General features: G+C 39.0%; 1 protein-coding gene across 5 annotated transcripts; it reads right to left on the bottom strand.

Moving 5' to 3' along the window:
* Positions 1–4,722: 4,722 nt before the first annotated feature.
* LOC137301870 (COUP transcription factor 2) lies at positions 4,723–15,496 on the bottom strand. 5 transcript variants are annotated; one of them, XM_067971571.1, is made up of 4 exons: positions 15,290–15,354; positions 10,134–10,597; positions 8,865–9,413; positions 4,723–7,500 (listed from the first exon to the last, which is right to left on the bottom strand). In XM_067971571.1, the coding sequence occupies exons 2-4, from the start codon at positions 10,552–10,554 to the stop codon at positions 7,226–7,228; spliced, it is 1,245 nt and encodes a 414-aa protein (XP_067827672.1). In that variant the 5' UTR covers positions 10,555–10,597; positions 15,290–15,354; the 3' UTR covers positions 4,723–7,225. The 5 variants fall into 5 exon arrangements, with proteins under 5 accessions (XP_067827672.1, XP_067827674.1, XP_067827675.1 ...); XM_067971573.1 differs by lacking the exon at positions 10,134–10,597 and having other exon boundaries at positions 15,290–15,496; XM_067971574.1 differs by lacking the exon at positions 10,134–10,597 and having other exon boundaries at positions 8,865–9,392; positions 15,290–15,496.
* Positions 15,497–17,394: the final 1,898 nt, after the last annotated feature.

Here is a 17,394-nt window from a genome sequence, read left to right as displayed (position 1 = left end):
CTACTCACAAACCAACAACTTTTGTTAAGAACCAAGGTTGTATTTCCCGAGCATTCACATCATCTCGTATATCAATTACAAACAGATATAAAATGATTGTTTGATTGCAAACCCCATCAAAACCCGAGTGTCTATTTAATTATTAACTCTGTGTTATTTTACTTAAATGTTATGTAAAACTACTGAAACTTAGAGGAACAGTTCTTATCTGCTAGCTCGTGTTGATGAAAAGTCCTGTGTGCTCAGATACGAGTTGCGGAGTTTGCGACGATAGTGTAGAATTGGAACTATGCTCTACACTAAAGTTACAAAACTGGCATTAATTAGTAATGTGCTCGAGTTAGTGCACTTGGCTCTGTGTTGACACCGGTTCCTGTAAAAACGATTGCTGGTGTTTAATAGCAATCAATCCACAATAGAGTGCTCCTCCCCAACAGAAAAATGAAAATAGAAGTGCCTGTGGAAATAACAACAAAGAAAATGGCAAACATTTCTAATAACGTGTGCATGGGTTGTTTAAATTATTGTTTGTTGAGTATAGCAGACTTACGACCTTCGAATTGTATTCATGTTTGGGGAGTTGTGCAAGATTCTACACGTGTGTATGTTTCTTATTCACACTTTTCCACACCTTGAGAAACTAAACTTGAATTTTTGAGATAAGAGCATAATCCGGTCCCAGAGGGCAAACCAGGGATGTCCCATCATAAAGCTGAAGCAAAATGCGCTATTATAGTATTTCTTTCTTTTGCCCTTTATCTGTGATCAAATATTAGCGTCTGAGCAATTTACATAGTCCTCAAATTTTTAATAATCCAGTTGTGAGTATAGTGTCAGAATACAATTATGGAGATTTTTGTCTCCGCCTTTTCCGTTGTGGATGGTGAGGATTGACGTAATGTATATTACACCGAACCTTCCGAGACCTTAGGACTGTGTATAACAGGTGGGTAATATAGGACGCGTTTTAATAAAGCTCAAGATTAGTAATTATGAGAAACAGACCAAAACAAGTAACGCGGTTAACTTCTGTCTGGATGTAGGTATTAAGATAATATACCCTTTCCCCACTTTGAATCATTCCTGTTCTTGTCGTGTTTAACTTGTGGTTGAAACTCGAAGTAGGTCCTTAAGTGACAATTCTGTGAATAACGGGTAGATGGCACAATTTTCTAACATTTAGAGAGCACACACGCTGAGCACTAAGTCCATTTAGAAGCACTTTCTTTGTGTGCACAGAGATAACTTGACAGACAAGCAGAACATAGACATCTCAATGAAGCCTGTAAAAGTTTGCACAAAGGAATTCGCAAATCACGCGTTTATGAAGAAAAATTGGAGAAGTAAAGACTGTAGAGAAGGGAAACATTTATTCCGTGGGGTTGTCAATAAATTAATTCCCCTCCGAAGAAATGTCAATTTGAACTGAAAATAAATAGTGTAGAATCTTTGAGTTTTAGAGTCTGTGTAGAATTATCTGGCAGAGCTGAAGGCGATTCCCTGATGGTAAATCCATCATTAGCATTTATTTCCTGTAAGGCGGCAGCTACAGTAAATTTATCTCGTTTTTGTAACTCTTTAATAGACATTTATTAAATGCTTTTAGAGAGAGCGTGGGGCGCCTGATTACATAAACTTAGAAATGGAGCATTAAAGACGCAAGTTAGTAGTAATCTGGTTATCATACATAAAACAAAGTACTTCATCGCTTCAAACTAATATTCAAGGAAGGGAAATGAATCCCAATTTAGTTTTTTTTTGGCACGGCAAGATAATCGCTTTCAATCACACACCTTAGCTGGGATAGTGTGATAAAACGCATGGATTCATGGCTCCCAATGTTTCTTTCCGAAAGCGATTCACATTTCTCAGTTATCCATGTATAAAAAAAATCTTACTGCAAACTTCAGCATGGGCTGCACAGAAAGCAAAATACGTGTGTGTGTGTTAACAATGTAATCAGTAACAGTTCTCTTGTCGTCAAGAGATTTATGCCATCTTCTCTGAAAAGGTAAAACTGCTTAAGATGGACAACCTCCTGGAGGGGGGGGAACAAACAAAAAAAACTTGTGTAATACGTATTTAAACCTAACTAGTGGTGTGTTACTACTCGCTGTAACGCGAAACAGTGGGTTTCATGGAGAATTGCACTTTATTTAAAATCCAGGCAGCTCTGCTTGTTCATGTTTCCCTGCCTCTTGTAATGTCAGTATTTTACAAAACGCTCTAAAGTCAACATATATTACGACTGTGTGTGTGTGTGTGTGCAGTTTCATGATTACACGATTCTTTTATTGATTATGCTTCCATTTTACAAGTGTAAGGTAAGTGGCAGAATGCGACGCCATTCCAGTTGACACTTCCTATTTTTTAAAAAAAACCTTCCTTGAGGAGTGAATTGTGTGTCTGTGTGTGTGTTAAGTTGCCCGGTGCCATATCACTAAGCGCTGGCACTTTTACGCAAACTCGCTCTCAAACTTTCTGCAGAAGAAAATAAATAAATGTGACATTCGGCTAAGCAAGAGCTCATTAGTTCGCTGTACGCTCCTAATACGGGGACATAAGTGCAAATTATAGAGTTCAAACCCAGCACACGCGTTGTCAACTAAAATCAGCCCCCTAGAACCATGATACAAATTGCTGCAAAATTGCATTCCAGGTTGTGAGTATCATGACAATCAGTATTGCGTTGAACACTACATTAAAATGAATTTTGCGTTGGAATATATATAATTCCAATTTTGCAAGATATCACATCTATTCTCTTTAACATTGTCCTTTGTTTTTACTTAAAACGCCACGGGCTTTTAAAGGTCTGATCTGTAAAGAATATCCTAGCGATGCTTTTTAAATACATTTCTATTGAATGAGCCTATACAGCCACACATTTCGAGTAAACTTTTTTTTCACCAACTCGAATCCTGTTACAACCAACGCCCAGCTTTAACTGCTTTAAAATTACTGAGTAATTAGATTTAGTTGCGTTTCACCATTAATTAGGCAACAACGCAGTAGGGAGGCTTTGAAATTCGAGAAAATGGGGGGAAAATCATCTGAGGCAAGTTTCAGCCCAGCTTAAATAAATAAATGCTCGCAGGGGTTTAGGATTCTGAGCGTGTCTGTGTCTCAAACGCTGTAAATGCATTTCACTTAAGTCGATGGCACAGCGAATCCAAACTTTGTTAAATCTTTTCTTTTTAGCTTTGTCTTCGCACCATTAAGTTGAACAGCACCGGACTGAACTTAACCCTTTCGGTCTTTGCGATAAAAAAAGATTTTAAAAGAAGTGGGGAGCATGTTATGTGGAGCGCAGTAATGCAAATAGATTATTAAAGAGACAACTATCTGTGCAAATATACATTATTATTTTTGTTGCTGTGTGCCTCTGCGCCCTATTAAAGACGATTGAATTGAGGCTGGCGATTTGTTGTTTTTGCATATTTAAATGTCAAACCACAATAGGATCGCGTGAAACGCCGGGCCTTTTTTACCTCGAGGACTGCAAGGGATCAAATCTGGTCGTCTCCAGCAAAACAACTGCACTTCCACCGCCAGACCCGAGGTTCCTCATTTTCCCCCCTTGGATCGCTCTCGTTTGCGATTGCAAATAAATAAATAAATAACCCGATACATATATCCTGCAGCTAATAGTTTTATTGGAGCCGCTCTGTACACAAATGGCAAAGGGGGGCTGAAATGTGTTTCCTATTACTACTCGCCTGGAGACGGCAGCATATTACACGCCGCCATGTTGGGTTGCTAACAGGACACTAAGCTCAGCCGGCTGAAGGCATACTTTCACACGCTCGGTCTCCGATTACAAATACACCCCCCCACCCCCACCCCCCAAAATAAAAACCATTAAATACACACAGAGGAAGAATGCACCAAACTTTATGCTACAATGCAAACCCATCCGTTTTAAAAGCAGCCTTTTGGAAATCGCACTGGATTTGATGCAGTGCAGGTGGTGTAATATTGAGTTGTATCCTCTTAATAGGGCTTTTTGTTGTTGTTTAAAGATCGCCAAGCCGCGCTGTAAAACATGATCTGATATCTACGTCCTCCCCCCCCCCCCCCTCTCCGAATTGTCCAGGTTTGATCATTAGCGGTTAAAGGCAAATCACTTGGGTTACTGAGTATGCCGAGTGAAGTCACATTGCACAGTCCTCCCTGCACTCGCTGCAAAAAAAAAGTGTGTGTGAGAGAGAGAGAGAGAGGGGGCGGCACGCCGGAGCCGTACAAGCTTGCAGATCATGTTTGGCTGGTTTATTTTAACCCCCAGCACAGAAATGCGAAGTAAGATCAGATTTTTTTAAAAGCCGCAGGAAAAAAATGGACACTTCAGGCGAGCGTCACCATATTTCAACGGCCTCAGATCTCGCCAGTTAAAGGACAAGCTCGTCAATTTCAATCCCTTTTGTCAGTTTCACCCCCGGGTTAATTTTATTGTTCTAACGCAGCTAGAATAGGGGAAACTTTTGTGTGTGTGTGCGTGAGGAGGGGGGGGTAGGGAGGGGGAGGGAATATTATTATTTATAAACTAACCTAAACTAAATGTAGAACAGATAATCCTGCAACCTGAAATGGGGGAACTTTACTGTACAGAGATACAGTTACGTAGTATGTATAGATAATATTACGCATAATAGTTGATTATGATCAAGGCTTCCTTTTAACAATATTTAAATTAAGAAGATAGGGAATAAAACAGGGGGAGCCTTTGATTCAAAGCCATAAATTATAATTTAATACCAAGAACAATTTACAACAAAAACGCTGTATACAATAGCTAACACAAACAGGAGTCTGGCGTAGTAACTCCACACACATATTACTTGCAATAAAAAACATCTGAAAAGGCTCGATCTATAAGTTAGAACAGCGTAGCAATACCCTGAAGTAAAAAACGTGGGTCAGCTGCAAACGTGTTAATAATCACAATCATACATCATTTCTGGTCCAGATCTGTCTCTATAACAGGTAAAGATCACTGTTCCATCAACTATACAAAATGATTCTTTTTTTTTGTGCAACCACAACGTGATGTAGTATGTGGCTGGACAGCCACACAAAAAAAAGTTTTTTTTTCCTTTTGAAAAAAGGGACAAAATGCAAGTTTTCACACTGCAGTGTAGGTAGCAGTACTACCAGAAAAGCTTGGAACAAATGGCTTGGCCAACCCAAACCAGCTCGCTCTGTTATTATTTTTGTTTTTTTTTGTGTTTTGTTTTTAATACAAGGGTATATGGGAGCACTGAAGGCAAACATTCGCCCAAATGTATATCCTCTATACAATCAAACATTTACATGTATGTAACAAATGTAAAATGTGTTAGCGACCTGTGGCCATGCTCTCACAGTCTATTCCCATATATAAAAATTCAAATGAATTCATATTTATATACATAAAATCAGGCTCACTTTTAGTGCTACACATCAAACGTCAGTCACATCATCCTCAGTTTGAAGATCTTCCAATAACAAAAATTGGCAACCACATTTTTCCAGACATACTTTTTTTTGAATAAATCTCATTTAATATATTTTATTTACAATCAACACTGTTCCTAGTAGCAATTGCTTGTTTAAGTGTGTTCTGTGCGTGAACTTTAGACACAATAAGCTTCAAAACAAAATCCTGACCATTAAAACACATAATGATCCATGCTTCCTAACACCTGTCTAATGTACATTGGTTGCACAGGCACTTAAGTTAGAACTAAATAAGGGTCGGTGGTCAATATCCCCTTGGCATTTTGAATTTAAAAGGGGAGGGGGTACGGCGTGTCGTATTGGGGTTGTTTGACTGTATCTTTAAGGTGTCATTGCTAAACCCAAAAGACAAGGAGCAGCATGAGTCCACGGTTTATCCTTTCATTGAAAGAGCATGTGGTTTGTCCACTACTACAGACAGTGGTAGTAAACTATACAGGTATATTGAGTAAATAAGACAAATAATCCACGAATTGTAATGACTCCAGTAAACTGCGATGTTTGACCATTGTAATGAGATTTTTTTTTTCCTTGGGTGAACATACAGTTGTAACAGCGAAAAAGTTCCATATATCAAATAATATTATAATCTCCGAATACTTTCATTTTTTTCTTGAATATAACACACAAGACTGACCAAACAATCCAATCATAACTCTTACAGTACAGAAATGTTGCACTTTAAAAAAAAACCTTCAGCTTGTATACACGACTGTAAACTCTAGATACTTAATTAACCACATGTCAAATAGTAAGTGCCGACATAGAGTTCCATGCTGAATCCAAGAAAAGAAATTGTGGCATTACTTTTCCTTTAAAAGGGCAATGGGTTGATAATTGTTACAAATGGGTTGGAAATATACAAACAGGCGTTTTTGGAGCCTCGTAGGACTCTATACTGCAACAGGAACTAAATGGAGCCACATTCAGATCACCAAAATGTTCTTAAATTTAATGAATCAAAATTGTACTGTGTCTTGGACACATAAAAGATTTCTGCTTTCAGAAATATATCCACAATGTACTCCCCCCCACCCCCACATGTCAATATTAACGAGTTTTCAACAATGGATTTTTAAATTACAAGTGTGTATCATTTAATATAGGTCTGCAGTCAATTTCCCCCAAATTAAACGTCTTATGAGTTAACACTATAAGTGCGCTTCCAGCATTAAGTTTCAATCCTGTCAAAAAAAACCTTTTTGTCTAACATTTTAGTGGATTCAGTTTTAATTCTTGCAGAACATATTTACGTGATACACCGTATCTGATAAGAAGCAATGGTTATATCAAAATTATTAGTAGAGAATCACAGAGGAGACTGGTTTGAAACCAGGAAAAATACAAAACAGCTATAGATACATAGACACAGGACAATTTATAATAATTTGGAAAATGTTATTTTTCTTTCCTCCTAATTTTGAAATTCTTGTTTAAATGCACTTATCTTTATATCGATATTTCTCAAAAGTTTACAAAATAAACCAAAATAAAAGACTAATTTCCTTTTGTTACAAAATGATAAGTAGCAAGTTGTTCTGAACGACACAGGAGAGTTTTTGAATGCGTTTTTTAAGTTCGTGTACAGTCATTGAAATCCACAGTCCTTTTTTTTCTCTTCCCTCTCTTCATTTTTTTGTGTCAAATAGGTAAACTTGTAACAGCCTTTTATTTCCTTCCTTACAGAAGGAATTTGCAAAATAATGTCACTTGCCTTTTTTCCTCCTATTTATTGAATCGACATGTAAGGCCAGTTGAAGCTGCTCCCGGATAGTAACATATCACGGATCAAGGTTTCTATGGGGGTTTTACCTACCAAACGGACGAAGAATAATTGCTCGATGACAGAAGATGAGACGGTGCGAAGAGAAGGGAGACGAAGTAAAAGCTTCCCAAAGCGGGTCGGCTGGTTCGGATACTGGCTGCGAACATATTCCTCCAAAGCACACTGCGATTTCTCCTGTAAGCTTTCTATATGGGCCACATCAGACAAGCCACAAGCATCTTCATTAAGGAAAGAGGGCACAAAGGAAGGAGCGAAAAAAAGAAATATATTAGAAAAAAGTGTAGGATTAAATAAATTACACCCATACTTGCATAGGACCTTTAATTAGGGAGCATAGGTTATGACCTGACCTAGCCATTGCATCTTGCAATGCTGCAACCCCAGCCCAACAGACGCATATTATTATAGGCATCAAAGAAAACACAAAGCACAGATACAGCAACCATTCACAACCACATTTTACATAATACTTTTTGCTTTTGTAAACTCAAACCAGATTTAGCTATCACTGGCGAGCAGCGTATACATTTATACGTATATTTTTTTTTCAACAGCGTGTAACACCAAAGTGCTCACAAAACAGTGAGTTTGCTTCGCTGCACACAAGGCCTGACATTTTACAAATAGTAATAAATTAACTGCTATGGTAATGTCATCGATTGCTCTTGGTTGAGTAGGATCAAGTAGACTGAACAAACAAAATAAACCGCATAACATTTAAAAGTGTTTCCAAGTCGGTTAGTAATTCAAGTATAAAAAAAAGACTAAGAAAAATACTACTTCATAAAAGCTGGCATGTGATAACTTAAAGCAAATACACACAACGTCACCCCCACTTAAGCTCACTCGCCTGGATTTTTTTTCTCTCTAACTAAATGTTCACTTCTAATTTGATTAGTTTGGTTAAAAAAAGACATTTTGGAAAGCATCGTTTTTATGTGTGAAGTAATAATATAAAAAAGGAAGTTTGGGTCACGACCCAAGCACTGGAAGGGGTCCAGAGAGTCCTCTGGATACCCAGATCACCCTAACACAACAAGGAAAGGATTGTGAACCGCTTTCCCACATAAACTGAAATTTTCTGTTTCCTGATATCAATCCCTGAAAGCTTTATACCGACCCCAGATGAGTGATTGCGCTACTGTTATAACTTAAATGTAGCAATTTTTGCACACAATATGAAGGGCATTCGACTCAACCTGTAATGTTTGAAAAATGAAAAATATAACTACATTTTAATCTCCATCCAGGTTTTCATTTGTATATGTTTTAAAAATATTGGGATACGCTTGCATGAAAAACGTTGGAAAATATGCAGTTACTGTCTTTGAGATAAAATCACTACAAATGGTTAAATGTATTTTACTAAGTGATTTAATCATATTTTAAAACTTATATTATGCTAAAACATGAAGACTTTCCAGCTGTTTCTATATTAATATAGATGTTATATAAAGGGTACATGTCACTGCACTGAGCACACTGAGATCAGTGCTGAATATACTGCATGTTCATTCTGATCTGATATCATGGCTGTTCTGATTACAGATCAGCCATATTTTTGGAATGAATATTTGCCTACCTGAGGTGAAGAGGACGATGGCCTTTAAGCAGCTGTACTCTGCCGAGTCGACGTGCAAAGCCTTGAGTTTCTCGACCTGCTCCTGGAAGATCCTTATGTGATCCATGAAGGCAACGACCCTATCTGCAGACATAGGGGACGCGTGGAGCCCGGCGGCGGCCAAGAGAGGAGCCACATGGAGAGGCATGGAGCACTGGGCAGCGTTCAGAACAAACAACTCACTCCAGGTCAGCCTAAGCAGGGCTACCTGGTCTGTGATCTGCAGATCCGGGAAGAAAGGAATATTCCTCGCCCATTCCACGGCGCTGAAGAGCAGCCGAGCGGCCAGTTCACAAATGTTCTCAATGCCCATGATATTGTTCGGTTGCATGCACTGGCTGCCGTAGCGGGAGGTCGGGTAGGGCTCGGCCCGCAGTAACAGGGAGATATATCCCGATAAATAGGAATGGCAGTTGAGTGGGTCTCCGTTTGTCAAGGCGAACTGGCCAGGAGTCGGTTGTGTAGGTGGCATTCTTCCCCTTTGGACTGCTGCAGTGCGAAAAGAACAGACTACAGATATTGAAACCTGAATCTTACCACATTTTCAGACAGTTTACATAAAATACACATTCATAGCCATTTACAAACATCAATAGCTAGTGCGCACACTATAAAATTATTTTTTTTAAATCTCACCGATCTTACAACATAAAGCTGCATGTTTTAAACCTTGTCTGCATATTTTAAGTCGAGCACTGCCATGCAATTTCGCTATGTCATTTCCCTAAAGCGTGTAAAAACTGATTGAATATTTTACAACAATAGCTGATTTATTTTCCTATCTGGACTTTACTCTGCAAACTGCTCCAACTTGCACAGTACGTTATTAGCGCCCTCCTCTCTTTTCATGTGAGGTTTCATGTGTAACATAACACATTTTTCAAATTAGATTACAATCAAAGCACGCTTTCTACGGTTAATCTACAACTTACTATTTTCGAACACCCCTCTCTCTCTCACACACACACACACACAGTTCTCACACACACAAACTGAAAGTAAAAAAAAATTACAAGAACACTTAAAAGACTTTCTCAGCCACAAGCACCCTACAAAGTACAGAGACAGACAATAACAATTGATTTTAACTGGCATGCATGAAACATATTTTAACTTTATAGAATTAAGTCAGAGCTGTTCAGCTTTTTTTGCTGGGTGGGTCGGGGGTGGGGGGAGTTGGGGGGGGATTAAGAGTAGTTCAAACATTTGAAATAAATGAATTCTCAATACCTTCCCGTCTCATGCCGACTTTGAGGCATTTTTTCAGGCGACAGTACTGACACTGATTGCGGTGGTGTTGGTCTATGGGGCAGTTCCTGTTGGCACGACATGTGTACGTCAAGTTTCTGCGCACACTTCTCTTAAAGAAACTCTTGCAGCCTTCGCAGGTGAACTGGCCGTAGTGTTTGCCGCTCGATTTGTCCCCGCAAACCACACACTCGATATGCTGCTGCTGCTTCTCCCCTGGTTGCTGGTTCTGCTGGTTGGACTGGGCCGGGGTGCCCGGGGCCCCCGGCTGGCCTGGGGTCTGCGGGGTAAGGGGTGCTCCAGAAGGCTGTTGCGGTCCTTGCTGAGGCGGGGGTGGCTGTGTGCCCTGCGCTCCGGCCACGTCGTCCTGCGGGTCTCGCCACGTACTAACTACCATTGCCATATCTCGGGCAGAGTGTTATCAGACAACAAAAAAAATGTCTTGTCTTTGAATCGGCAGATCAGGAAAATGAAGGAAGAAGAGTCGATTAGCTGACAACAACAAAAAAAAATAGAGAGAGAGAGAGAGGAGAGAGAGAGAGAGAGAGAGTGTAGCAGTTCAAACCCGATCGGCAGAGAAGAGGCGAGTGTCGGGGGGCCAGGACCAGGGCAGCACGCAGTCAGCCATTCAGGAAACCCATAAAAAAAAAGGAAGAAGGGGGACGAAAGGTTAAAGATTAAAAACAAAAAAGGATCGACTCTTGAAGGCAGATGCACGATCCGGAGTAGAAGTGCCCGACCATCAACTGATCATAAATTCTTCGCCGTACTGGTAGTGGTAGAACTGCACACACACAACACGAAGAGAGTCAACAACTCGCCAGCAAAAAAAAAAGAGACTACAAAAAAAAAGGAGTCGACGTCGTGAAAAAAAAGGAGCTATAGAACCTCTCTCATGCGAGAGGAGGCAAAAAAAAGGAAGAGAGAGAGAATCAAACTGATCAAATATGCAAAAGGGGGTTGGAAGTGAATCCGATTTGAACGAGCGGGCTTGCGGAGTAATTTTTCTGAAAGGGGAAATCTGCGCGGATGGCTGTATATAGTGAACTTTGACACGACTATTGAAACTGACACGTTTCTATGGAGATGCTTTCCTTATATGGCGCTGCCGAGTGACGGAGCCAAGCGGCGGCTGCTGGCGACTGACAATCAAAGGCGACTGGTCAGAGCTTTAGGTTCGAGGGGCTGGGACATCTGGCCCGCCCCCTGCACCGCATTGGATAGGCACCTTACTTATTATCCAGCACGTCCTGGCCGGGAACAAATTTACATTACATCCATGCGCAGAGGTCTACTTCGAAAAATAAGTTTTTTATTTCTTTCCCCCCACCCCCCCCCACTCCCCTCTCCAACTCCACACACTTTTTCATTTTTAAAAAATTCTGGAAGGATGGATGGGGGCGGGGGGGAACAGCTGAACATTTTAAATGTAGCTACCACAAATGAACCGAAAATATACTTTAAAAAATAATCTAATAAAAAATATTAAACAAAAAGACTCAGGAAAGCTCATGCAATAACAAACATTGAACAGTCCCAATTAAAATTATTTATAAACGCGTCCTTTATGGAGGTGGAATCTTGATGTGTGAAGAGTTTTCATGACATTAATAAAGAAACCACTGTATAGCTTGCAAGAGTATATCTATCATGCATATATATCTATATTTTTTGCAAGCCTCTATAGTAAGCATATTCCTGAAAACCACAGCTCTATCAATATCAGAAAACCATACTATTAGCAGGTCAGTTTTGTTAACCACAGAAGTTGATGTTGAAGATGCAACATTGGCGGCGATGCTTTTGCATCAATTGGGGCATCCTAACGGGAGCTATTGGAAATGTAGTGATGATTATTAGATATTTTATTATAGTATCCAAACAAAATTAAGGGAAACAATGTCAGAAATCGGCTACGGCTGGTTTATGGAGAATAATTGTTCCTTCACGTTCCAGAAGGTATAAAGCCTTAGAAAAGCTATGAATGCTTGAGAGGGTCTCATTCATCTGATGAACCATTATTAATACGGATAAATATCACGTTTACTTTGAAATTCTTAAAAGTGGAAACAGCTTTGAAGTGTGCGTATAGCTAGTTAGCTAGATTCATAGAAACATACATAAACAGACAGATATATACACAGAGGCACGCAGATGAATGGGTCATTTCGCATCAAAATGCCCAAAACTATGTAGAAAGGCGCCGATTTTTTGGAGCGGAGCTGTCCCGGTCAGACTTTTCCCCTCTGTCCCACTGTAATAATGGATTCGAATTTACAGTGTCTTTACTCTGAAAGAAAGACAACTCTATTTACACCACATTATATTTAGTGGTCACCCGGGGTTGGATGGGGTTAGTCTATTGGCAGTGCAACCAGAATTAACTAAGAAATTGACGTTTCAACAGAACAGAATTGACAAATGTTATTATGTTCGTGAGAAATATACAGACTCAGGTAAATTCAATGGGCTTGGAGGGTCTGATCTGGTCGCATTGTAAGTTATATTTAATTGCTGTAATGGATACTTTGCGAAATTCTTCTAGTAAGCTGAATAAGTACATTTAATTGGACTAATGTATGTGGAGAAAAATAACAAGAAATATATTAATGTAGGAAACTGCAAAGTATTAAGAATTCGCTTGCGCTGAGTTGTAAATGCATATTTCACAGTATTTAACATTATATATATTCGCTTTAGAATACATTTTAAAGAAATCTTATACATTTGGTAAGTAAGCTTTGAAAATCAAAAGTACGTGTTACCGTGAATGTTCAGATATTTACGTGCTAAAACGATGATTGCAAGGTTTCCCAGTTGATATATAAAATATGAAATTATAAACGTTCGAGATATAGCACACGAACATTGCATTAAACAGGTGTTCGCTTTGCGGTGCAGTGGGCAGTACTTTAAATACCGTTACTTTGAAGAAGATAACATTTTTCCTCTCTGCCGTGTTGACTTTCTTTCAGAAATCTACTTGAACGTATATAATATGTGGGTGCAATCTCTTAGCAGTGTCCTTACAAGTAAATTAAGTGATAAAAACTATAACACATCATAATGTGGTTACTTGGGGGTAAATACACTCATTTTCGCCTTGATGTCCATTTCAGAATGCAATCACACAGAAACCACATTCACTCAAATCAGCAAAGAATGGACAAAATCTTCAATATAGCATCTGGAACAATATATGTTGTAATTTACAAAATGCATGCATATTTTCAAATTTAACAGTTTAAATAGGGTCAGACAAAAGATTAATATGAAGTATTTACCTTGAGCAGATATTCAACAGACTAAAATGCAACATGCGGTTAATTTTGAGAAATATGAAGTGAATGTATTTGTTAGTAATTAAACCAACGTGTCATGATATCAGTGTTATCTGGAGAAGGGCGCATCGTGCTAACAACCTTTTTAGAAGCACACAAAGAAGTTTGGAATTCAAATAGTGTTTTCAGGAGCAGAATGGAATCACTGTTATCTTATGACAATTGGACAGGTTACACTTTGTAATAATTTCAAAAGTAACTTTGGGTTGCCTCGAAACAAATCAGCGAGGCAGTCAGAAACCAATCACTCGCAACTTAAATACTTTTTAAAGGGGGAAGTATAGGATTTGGTAAATTAATATTGATTGTACTGGATGCCAACCATAGCATGGCTAGAGAAACCTATTTATAACACGAACTGGATGCCACTTACTTCCCAGTTGTTCTCTGATAACCAGTTAGATCTATTGAATTTGAGTTCCCTGTGAATTTGCCCTGTTTTTTTTCTCACTACATTGCAACACAATGAATAGGGAAAGTGGTTCCCATTGTGTCCCGGTGATCTCAAAGTCAATGCAGTTTTTAAGCGGTGACTTGTGGCACTTTGATAACCGCCGGGAGCTGTCAGTGCAGCGGGCTTCTGAAAAATTTACAGTGCTAAATCGCAGCATATGCTGGAGAATTTGTCAAAATCTTGTACAGTATCTGGCTGCCACCTAGCGTATGGAGTGTCGCTGTAGAACTCCAGAGGAGAAAAGCCATTCAAAGGGATTGCGGCGCCTCCTCGCTCACAACGCGTCCTTTATACCCCGAAAAAAAAACTTCTGCACCTTTAATGTGATTAATTCTTTAGGATCTTTCTCTAATTGACTCGGACGTTGCTGAGCGGGACTGCGTGATCTCCGTCGCTTTGTTTTTTTCCAGATCTGCCTGGACGCTTGCTTGACTTAGATGGCTGGTATTTGTCTTATTTCCAAAACAACCGATTGCTAACAGATTTGTTTTTTTTTTCTCTAAAGCGGTTCATCTAACGCAGTATAGCCAAATCGAAGCCGGCTGCTTCGCCCCCCAATAAATAAATATATATGTTATTTTTCTAATCAGCAGATGGGTATGTGGATCTAGATAAAAGTGGTGAGTACCAATTTCTAATACACCGTTCAAAATAAATCTGTTGATTGTAGCAACGGTTACTCTCTCATTTGCGGCGATTCAGACAGTGTTTTTTAAAAAAAGTTTTTTAAATGAGCTCGCCAGGGATATCTAGTGTTGTAAATCAAAGCACTACTAGACAGCAATTTAGCAATGAAAGAAAAACAAATCTAATTCATTGAAACACAGGGGCAAAGGAGCTTTGAGTTTCTACGTACAGAACGGGCAACCGCTTTAAAAAGGTTCTAAGTCCTTTGGCTTTATTTATAAGTCGGCAAATTTGTATTATTTCTAGTCGTTCTATTGTATAATCCTAATATTACACAGCCCTGCGATACTGCAACCCATTCACGGTTCGATTGAATTTCCGACCGGTGATCGCTATTACATTTGAAGACATACACACAACTACCCGGAACCGTGAGCGCTGTACACTAGATTATCAAAATAATCAGAACACGAACCCAAGCTTGATTTGGTGTTTTTTTTTCCCTCCCTTCTAAATGAATCAAAGCAAAACTTTAATTGTTTTAACGGATATTCAATATGCTCCAAAGTAGAACATGTGTTGAAATTCAAAACCTGCTTGGTGTCAAAATAATATAGATTAATTAATAAATACAGGTGTTTAAGAACGATTATTTTGATCAAGAAAAGCGTATCTTCCCTCGATTAAGTAAAAAAATATATTTATTAAAAACATACCAAACATCATTGCTTGAAATTGTCTTTGTTCATTGTCCGAAATTATTTGCATCGTGATGGGTTCGAGTCTCCTCTGGACACAGGAAGTTGTGAATCTTGGCGGAACTGAGTTGGAAAGTACTGAGTGAGATGAATCTCTCTTTTTTTCTGGCAGGTGAACTGAAGGAGGGCTCGTCTCCTCCTCACCTGATCTATTTGTCTATTGAAGAGAATCATTCATTTCATCGAACCGTCAGCTGTTTGCTCGACCGATAGTGTAAACTGATAAAAGGCTAGCCTTTGGCGAGAGCGAGAGGCTTACATAAATATTCAGAAACAAGGGAAGTACTTTCGATTTGCAATTTAACTTTCGCCCAATCTTTCGGTTAACTTTATGGGGCTATCGATATCGCCGAGCTAGTGAAAAGTGCAGTGGAATGCGAGCCGCGCCTTACAAACACTCCAAGCGACGAGCAGCAGTGCCCTGTGCAATTTCGCTCTTTTGCTGTGGTCAGTTCTAGTGCTTTTAGTAAAATTCCCAATATTTTTATTCAGGGCAGTGCTGGAAGACCAAAAACACTGAAAATATTTTAGAATGCATGCATCAGTTGCAAACCAGAAATAAAATTGCGTCTGAGTTAGTTTAGCAAGGGCAGGGGAGAGAAATAATTAAATTACAGCCTTTCATTCCCCCTTCGTAAATAATAACTGATTTGTCTGGTTACTGGAGTTTAGAGAACTTTTTGTCAAAATTAATTTATTTGTGTTTTATTTCTTGTATAAAGTTGTTTCAGGCTCATAGTTCAAAGGTGACCAATTCCCCAACGCTTAAACTCCCCCCCCCCCCAAAAAAAAAACAGTCTGCAGAAGAGCTAATATTTCTTTGAGGTTTTAAGGTGAACTGTTGATATATAATGTGGTTTGTACCCAGTGAAAAATTATCTTCGCGTTTTCGAAAGGGTATCTGTAACTTGTGGAGAATCCCCCCAGCCTCAGGCCTTTGTCTTGGCAGAGTTGAGAGGGGATTGTGTGTGAATCGTGTGAAAAGGACGGCCAGGGTCGCTTCAGATCGATTTTTATTTGTCCCCTCTGTCTTTTCGGATCAGCGCCCTTCAATGGACACATAGGCGCTCTTTCAAGAGAAAAATCTTGTGCAACATTTCTGGCCTGATTGCAGCTAAATACTGCTCACCCTCCGGATTCTGGGGTAGGAATCTGCCGCAATTAAATCATGTTTTAAATTACATGTGCACTTCCAAATCTTGCCAGTATTAGCCGCTCCACCACTTTTCCACACAACCATTTCTAATGGCACAATAGATATAAGAACCTAAACAAGACATAGACATTTCTACTGACACTATATCAATAAAATACATCGTCTGTCCAGCGGCGATTTCTTCAATTTTTTGTGTGTTTTATAGAGCAAATCTACATGTAAAATGGCCAAACGAGGGAGAACAATTTAAAATGCATTTGAACAGAAACCTTACCTACCCTTATCACCTATATACAACCCTCATTTTTAATTGTGAATGATGTGAGCACTGGTTATTTTCTAGGTGTTTAATGTCAGCAGACAAAACCCAGTCAGATATCCATGTGTAGAAACTCAATTTCTCAAAGAGTTGACGTGGTTACATTGTGAGGAGGCTGCTTAATAACTGAAGCAATTTCAACGCAAAGCCATAATTTGTTCAATTAGAAAAACCGATTCGTTTCAGTTATTATCATTTTAAATATCATACCTATAAATACTTTTTAAAGTGAACAGTGGTAAGTCTTGGAGAGTATGCTCAACATGTAAGGAAATAATATTGTGACCTGTTTGCGAAGGATAGAAGAAACATAATCAAATGTAATATAAAAGCCCTGGTCTTGACAATAAAACAAAGTTGATAGTGCTGCATTACATTTCAAAATAAAATATCGCTTTGATTTCTAAATTCACTTTCAGGAAGCGATCCCAGTCGTAGTTGTGAGAATTCTACTGCACCTGTACGTTTCAATACTGAAAAATTAATAACCTTAGGAAAAAATATAACTTTAAAAGACGACATATAAGAGTGTATGGCACTGTTGGAGATAAACACTACGTAACTCATGGATTGCCGGACATACTATTT

Source organism: Heptranchias perlo, chromosome 34 (assembly GCF_035084215.1).
Source record: "Heptranchias perlo isolate sHepPer1 chromosome 34, sHepPer1.hap1, whole genome shotgun sequence".
Classification (NCBI taxonomy): domain Eukaryota; kingdom Metazoa; phylum Chordata; class Chondrichthyes; order Hexanchiformes; family Hexanchidae; genus Heptranchias; species Heptranchias perlo.
Note: the sequence above shows the minus strand (reverse complement) of the source record. Positions and strands in the feature narration are given on the sequence as shown.